We start from the raw sequence: 7,969 nt of genomic DNA on the forward strand, positions 1-7,969 counted from the left end.
TATCTTTTTCTCCATTTGAATTCAAATGGAAAAAACTGTGAAATTCAAAAACATAAGTTAACAGTGATAATAATAGACATGATGATTGATGATGTGATTTTAATTTAAACGGATCTAGTCTGTGAGTGCTACCCAACATGTCACTGCCTAACAATGTGTTTTATTTATTTATTACGTTTTTAGTTCCTAATATTGGTTCTTATCTTTTTATCTCACTGCTCCTGAGAAACACTTTCCGTTCTCTGTGTTTTTTAACATGTAGAATGACAGATAAAGAGTCTGAGTCCAGGCTCCTAACGCAGCGTTTCCCCTTTAAATGCGTCCAGCTGCTCGCAGTCAGGAAGTAGCAGCGGACGGAGCAGACGCGTCGTCAACACAGTCACGTTTGTTTATTTTGATTCATCCCTGTGTCTCATCTGGATCGTTGACTTCGGCGAATTCGGAGGAAAAACGCGGTGTCGGGTGCTGCTCCAAGCCGAGGACCAGGTTCAGGTGGACGGTGTTGAGATCAGAGGAGCATGGCCGAGGGTCCGGAGGCTCAGGCTGATGGTGACGACCCGCCCAGTATCAACTTCCCCCCGCTCATCACTGTGTCGGATCTGCCCAGTGCGACGGCCGCAGGTAACCGTGTGTGTGTTAGTGAACCATCAGCGGCCATGAGTCATCAGTGCTCACAGGCTGCACTGCGTGAGAGACCGCAGATAGAAAACCACCGCGTGATCAGTGTTAGTGCAGAGAGTCCTGTGTGACAAGGTGCGGCCTGTAGACATGTTGTACTGTGCTGTAGCTCAGGCTCCAGGGGTTTTGACATGAGCACAGTCTCTCCAGCACCTCATGTGTAGCCTAATTGATGAATCTGACCAATAAGGTGACCACATGCAACAGACGACCCAGCTTTACATCAAGCTGATTGGTCACTGTGTACAGCATTTGTGCGGCCCAGTAAGGACCAAACAGGACCAGGAGCTCTGCATGATCACAAGGAATTAATTTACTCTGGAATTAAAACACCTTCCCACATTCAAAAGACACACACACACACACACATAGTTATATAACAAAATTATATGCAGAGAGAATGGTCCTAGAAAGCAGGATCCGATCCTTGCCCAGCTTCCAAGCCTAATGTGATTTTGTTAGGCACTCTGTAACTTGAAAACACTTAGGGGATGTCTGCTGAGGCTGCTGCAATATCAGTTTGGAGGCATTGGGTAGGAATCATTAATAATGTACAGTAGCACGCATCAGCTCCTTTAGGGATAAGACATTGTTTTCTGCGCAAGGACAGTTATGAATCTTTGTGCTTCCAAAAAAAAAAAAAAACACACACACAGTTGTTCCTACAAATGTTAAAATTGACAGTTGTTAAAATCTGTGTTGTCACCAGGCCGTAACCTGAAGGAATGGCTTCAGGAGCAGTTCTGCGACAAACCTCTGGAGCAGGATGACATGCGGCTCCACAATGCAGCCTATGTGGGAGATTTGGACACCCTGAGGAACCTGCTGCAGGAGGACGACTTCAAACGGTGAGGCAGAGTAGCACAGTGTCCAGTAAAGGGATGGGACTGAAGGGAGACAGAGACACCTGAACCCGAGGGTAGTTGTTTCTCGCTGTGTGGTCCAGGTTATTGCAGAGGTGGCAGCTGTTCATCCAAGTGTCACTTTAAATTCAGTACGTTGGCTGAGTGACAGCTTGGGAGATACACATGTACAGGGTGTGACCGTATCTGCACCTACAGCAAGACAGTCTTATTATAGATGCATAACACAGGTCATATCATATCACCATCTTACCCTACCACTGAACTCTGCTGTCAGTTGGTGGTGAAATCAGTCACAATCACAAACACGTTTGAGTCTGCCATTTTCTTGAATTTCTTGGTTTCCCTCATCAAACTCATCAAATACACAATCCAACAACTCCAAAACGCTCTCGTGGACAAGTTGTGACCTGCACATTCACCACGCTATGAGATAATAACTGAACGTTACGAGACAGAGTTGTTTTCGAGGCAAATGCAGAGACTGCTTGCCGAAAAACTGCTCCTGACGGTCACGGAACGTGCATCAGCGGTTTTGCATGAATTTACCTCGAAAACAACTCTGTCTGGTAACGTTCTTGTTATTATCTCATAGTGTGGTGAATGTGCAGGTCACAACTTGTCCACGTGAGCGTTTTGGAGTTCTGTCTGTTTTAACCAATAAAATTTTATGTGCAAATGTGACAAATCCACTACACTGGATCTAGTGCCACAACACATGAGCCCACCCCTCTCTCCCTTTGGTGCCAGGAGGATCAATGAGAAATCTGTGTGGTGCTGTGGCTGCCTGCCTTGCACCCCTCTGAGGATCGCAGCCACGGCGGGGCACGCCGCCTGCGTGGCCTATCTGATCGCCCAGGGCGCCGAGGTGGACCTAGTTGATGTCAAAGGCCAGACGGCCCTCTACGTAGCAGTGGTCAACGGTCACCTGGAATGCGTCCGTATCCTCCTCGAGGCCGGGGCGGATCCCAACGGAAGCCGCCACCACCGCAGCACCCCGCTGTACCACGCGGCACGGGTGGGACGGATGGACATACTGCAGGAGCTCATCAGGTGAGACTGGACCAGGCTGCGATCTGAGAGTGTGTCCAATAGGGCTTGGTTTAAAAAATCTATTTTCCGATTAGGGCTGCAACTAACAATTATTTTCATTATCGATTAATCTGTTGATTATTTAAACGATTAATCAATTAGTTGTTTGGTCAATAAAATGTTAAAAAATGTTGAAAAATGACAAGATGACATCCTTAAATCTCTTGTTTTGTCCAAAAACCAAAGAGATACTCAGTTTATTTGTCATAAAGGAACAAAGAAATCAGAAATATTCACATTTAAGAAGCTGAAATCAGAGAATTTGGCCTTTTTTTCCTAAAAAAAACTACCCAAACCGATGATTCGATTATCAAAATAGTTGACTATTAATTTAATAATCGATTATTGAGCGAGTATTCGATTAATTGTTGCAGCTCTATTTCCGATTCATATGGATCTTAATTTGAAAGATACAATATCGATTCATAAAATCCTAAGATCAAACATTTAATATACGCCATTGCACTGTTGTACTGTTACTTCTGGAGTTGGCCATGGTAAATAAATGTGCATTGATGTAACTGCTTTTCGGTCAATTCAATGTAACATGAATATTTTTGTTAAAGCAGAAGTAAGCGATCCGGTCGTTTTGGCTAACTTCCTGTCAGCGGATGGAGTTAGCAGTCCCCGCCCTCGTCCCTACGTCACCACATTCACGCACATCCTTTGGCTGCACACACAGAGAGGACCGCCCCTTTATGCCGTTCTCTCTCCTCATTGGATAACGGTTGTAGGATACGAGGAAAGTTTTCTCCTCGGCTTACAGCAGAGCAGAGTGACTGACAGACCCGTGTTTCGGACCAAACACTCTATATAAGTGATTGCTGTCGGAAGATATAACTATTTAAGACTTATATTAACACAAACATTCTGCTTACTTCTGCTTTAATAGACCACTCAGAGAGTATAAACAAAGACAGGTGTGGCTCATTAGAAAACGCTCTGGTACACTAAATGGAATATCCTTGGTAACACCTGTATTTGTTTATACTCTCTGAAAAGGTCTATACACAGAGAGTTCCATCTTTGTACAATTTGCAACATTATGTGAAAATCTCTTTGATAGCCAAGCAAATTAGTATTAAAACTGAAATATCTTTAAATGAATCAATATCTAATCGAATTTGGACCTTGTGAATCAGAATCAAATCAATTCAATAAATCAGTAGCGATACCCATCCCTAGCGTTAAACAAGCTCATTGTTCTGCTTACTGCTCAGAACTGGGTTGAATGAGCAGCTTCACACCGTGACTGAATAAATCGGTCAGATTCTTCAGTCCTGTGGGGACAGAGGGAGGTCTGGTGCTCTTCATGCTGTACCACCCCACCCTTTTTTCTGTTTTATGTATGTATTTATATTATTCATGGCATGCAGTGGGTTGTATAAAGGTCACTGTTTGATCTGCTGCTGCTAGCTGATCTACTGCTAGCTGTGTGATGCAGGTTTTCCACTGCTCCAGGCACAAGTTAGGTCATTTCCTGACTGAAAAAAAGCTTTTCTCATGTTTCCCAGAATGCACAATAACAAATCTTTTCAGTCGCAGGTCCCATTAGTCAACATCAGCAGCCCACAGAGGGCAGTAAGCAGACTGATGTTGAATATTTGACAAGAAGAGACATTCATTGTCACTCCCCCCCATTAAAATAAAAATCTAGTTACATAACTTGTTTGTACAATATATTGGGCTATAAATATGCAGTGAAGAACGTCCTCTCATGAATTATTATTTGAAGATTATAATCTCTACTTTTCCTCAGGAGACATGAAGGTTGTAAAAGAGGTTGTGAAACTGTCCATGGTTCTTCTTTCTCTGTGCAGGTTCAATGCAGATGTAGACATGGACCACCAGCTGGGCCCCCGGCTCCTCCTAAGCGCCCGCACCCTCAACACGTTGGTGGTGTGTCCTCTGTACATCAGCGCTGCCTACCACCACCTCCACTGTTTCCAGCTGCTGCTCCAGGCCGGCGCGCAGCCCGACTTCAACTACACGGGGCCCGTCTGCCACGAGGCTCTGACCCGCGGCCTGGCCTCCTGCCTGCTGGACGCCGTCCTGCGTCATGGGTGTGAGGAGGCCTTCATCCACCTGCTGCTGGACCATGGGGCCAATCCGGCTCTTGTTCCCTGGGATGAGTCAGAGCTTGAGGCCCCCAACCGAAGGAAGGTGGATCCCCAGGCGCTCAGGGTCTTCCTGGAGGCGAGGAGTGAGTATAAATCTGTGAATATGCAAAACTCAATGAAAGGTGAAAAAATAAGTTTCTAAAAAAAAAAAAAAAGCTGTGTTGTATGCAGAATCATTAGATATGAAATATATAGACAGTTTATGAATACATTTATTAATCACAGTTGATTATCTGCGCGTAGGGGCTTTGACTGCCAATGCAACAGGTTGGTTCTTCTCACCCTCCATCTAGCTTCACACATCAGGGGGCCACTCTCACTCTGTTCCCTAACTCCTCCTGAGGTGATATTAATTCTCATCATGCCAGAACACAGAGGAAATAATCTGTGTGAGTGATGCCCTACTTCACATTCACACCTAGAGACCGTCCATCTGCAGCCTCCTAGCTGATAAATCATAAATAATTAAATGAATGGTGGCTGAGTTCCATTTAGCTGCTTCAGTTTCAGCGTCCTGGGCTGCATCCAAACTTTACTCCCCAATTACTATACCATACATCATTGTGCACAACATTAACTGCCAGGCATTCTATTTTAGTGCCTGAGTTCTGTGTGTTAATTGATGTAGCAAGTCGAATTGCATTAGTTTCTATTGTACTTAATAACATTGTGACAGAGAAATGACAGACAATGACAAAAGTTTGTTTTTTTCCCCCAACTTTATTCATTAAAACTTAACAGGTGGAATGGTACAGGTTCACAAGTTAGAGTGGTCTGTGATTTTTTTTTCTTCCTCTTATTATTGTTATTATTTGTATTACTGTTAATGTGTATTTTTTCTAAAAAGGAGTGTCTATTATATTAGTAAATGAGTGAAGGAGGGAATAACTTTGCACACAGAGCTGTGATTGTGAATGATTGTGAATGTCCGTTCTGTGTTTCCTCTGTTGTCAGGATGCCCTCGCAGGCTGACGCACTTCTGTCGCATCAAGATCCGCAGAGCGATGGGCAAAAGTCGTCTAATTCACATACCCTCGTTACCTCTGCCGGAGCCCATCAAGAACTTCCTGCTTCACCAAAACTGACAGCCATCCACCTCCTCATCCTCTGCAGAGCTCATCCAAAAACGTCTCAGTCAGTCTCACTCACACGATACACAATAGAGCACTTTGAGTACACAACTCGGTAATTGTTTATTATTCTCTAATAATAAACAGTTATTAAGCATTTTAAAGTCAGCGTTTATGTAAGACTTCTATCTTCCTCTTAACTGTAATCGTTTATTGAAATGCTTCTTGACTTATGTGAGAAGCCTTAATGTGTCTTGACTTGTGGAAACTACATGTGTATCCTAAATGATGACTCCCCAGATCACCAAGATATACGTATATGTTCTGGTCCTACTTCAAGTATCACATTTCAGCTAAACAGCCACAGTGAAAATGTCGTTTGGTTTGCTATTAAAGCTTACTGTGTGTAACATTTCTCACTCAGATGCTCATACAGAGGAACATTATTCAGATCCAGCTCCTTGGATTTATCTGTTTTATGTAAACATGGATGTAAAGCCTTTCACCAACTCTCAGCCAGAGTGGATGTCAAAATGTGCAACCCAGAATTCTTAAGTTTATCCTGCAGATCAATTATTTGTGTTTTAATTCTGCTTCTTTTGACGCATTAATCTCACAGATGAGGCTGGCAATGTAAGGGCTGGACTCTGTGTTTACATTGAATCCTGGGTGGCGGCAGATTATTCTTCAGCCATATGCCTTAATATTGAGTTTCAGAAAAATGGCTTCAAGATAGATCAAACCAGAACCCCTGATGATAAACCTGAAAGATAAAATGTGAAATTTTGCACTTACTTATAAAACCATGAAGGAGCTATTCTAAATGGGGGTGTCCATTCATTTTATTGGAACTCCTTTCAGCATTTATTGTGATTCAAGAGGCCTCAGGCCAAGTAGGTATCTGCACCTCCTCTTGGCCTAAATTCATTCTTTAAAAAATCCACCTTGTAACAGGAGACTCAAGCCAATCACAGGTCTTTTCAGAGAGAAAGATAGTTCCTATTAGCTCTTCTAGCAAATGATTGTTATATCCCTTCTGAAGGATACATGTATGTGTTAATAATGTTCTTGAAGCATTTCAGAGATGGATAGACCCTGCTGGACTTCTCCAGGTAACAGGCTGTTAATGTTATTTTCCCATGACGTTGTAATTGGTAGTGAAGGTACAGTTACCACAAAAACCAGTGATGAGCAGTTGATGATGTCAAATTTCGCTAATAGTTATGCCTTCTGCTAATTGCAGCTAAAGGCTCAGGGCCGTCGCTGTGTTACGTGCGCATATGAAGTCCGTACATTATAGAGGATGGCTGTATTTAAAGGTCATGGACCTGACTAAAACAAAAGCTGAAGTTTACATTTCAGGTCTAACTGTTGGTGTTACAGTACATGTTTACCATCCAAAACAACAAAAGAGACCGTAGAAAACTGACGTAGTTAAACCTAACTTAAGTTTCTCTAATACTGACAATCTGTTGAAAAGTGAATGAAATCTATTTATGATGAATAGACCAAGTTTGTATTTATTAGTCAGAAAGCTGCCCTCTCCGTGAGTCTATTGCACCCACTGTCTATTGTGCAAACTGATGCACAGCTTTTTTTTCTTATATATTTTTACTGTTCACTGTGTTGATATGTCCTTAAAGGTGCAGTGTGTAATAATTGGCAAGTTTTATTTCTGAATATACTACCCATGGATATATTTGTATAAGTGTATAATCGCTATAAAATAAAATCAGTTTGGTTTTCGTAGCCTTATAATTCTTCTTTTATTTATACATATAGCAAGGGTCTTGCTTTAGAGTGCCCCCATCTTGCGCCGCCATGTTTGTACGGCAGCCCGTATGGAAAATCGAGACAGCCAGAGAGAGCATGTTTGGCGAGTTTCACATGCATAAATAAACCAACGAAGAAGAAGGCGGAAAGAAACCTCATCACTCCATGCTATTGAACGCTAAATGTCACGGTTTTACCCCCATATTACACACTGGACCTTTAAATGCTTAAAATAAATGTAAAAACTGACACATTCTCTCCTGTTTTTATTTAATCAATTGAAAGCTTCGAAAGCAGAGAGATGATTCAACGGCAAGGTCACTTTCCATGCTTCCTGTTCTGTTAGCTGTCTCCTGGAGTGAGCATGAGCACA

General features: G+C 42.7%; 1 protein-coding gene across 1 annotated transcript; it reads left to right on the plus strand.

Moving 5' to 3' along the window:
* Positions 1 to 350: 350 nt before the first annotated feature.
* Positions 351 to 7,620, plus strand: asb1 (ankyrin repeat and SOCS box containing 1). The gene is made up of 5 exons (XM_083996296.1): positions 351 to 621; positions 1,388 to 1,526; positions 2,292 to 2,594; positions 4,454 to 4,836; positions 5,708 to 7,620. The coding sequence occupies exons 1-5, from the start codon at positions 519 to 521 to the stop codon at positions 5,836 to 5,838; spliced, it is 1,059 nt and encodes a 352-aa protein (XP_083852422.1). The 5' UTR covers positions 351 to 518; the 3' UTR covers positions 5,839 to 7,620.
* The last annotated feature ends 349 nt before the right edge of the window (positions 7,621 to 7,969 follow it).

Source organism: Trachurus trachurus, assembly GCF_905171665.1.
Source record: "Trachurus trachurus genome assembly, chromosome: 21".
Classification (NCBI taxonomy): domain Eukaryota; kingdom Metazoa; phylum Chordata; class Actinopteri; order Carangiformes; family Carangidae; genus Trachurus; species Trachurus trachurus.

Excerpts from the sequence above, each read along its gene's own strand:
- asb1 (XM_083996296.1), top strand. The coding sequence starts at position 519 with ATGGCCGAGGGTCCGGAGGCTCAGGCTGATGGTGACGACCCGCCCAGT. Across the intron at positions 2,595-4,453 it reads ATACTGCAGGAGCTCATCAG|GTTCAATGCAGATGTAGACA; the intron begins GTGAGACTGGAC and ends TTCTCTGTGCAG. Across the intron at positions 4,837-5,707 it reads GGTCTTCCTGGAGGCGAGGA|GATGCCCTCGCAGGCTGACG; the intron begins GTGAGTATAAAT and ends CTCTGTTGTCAG.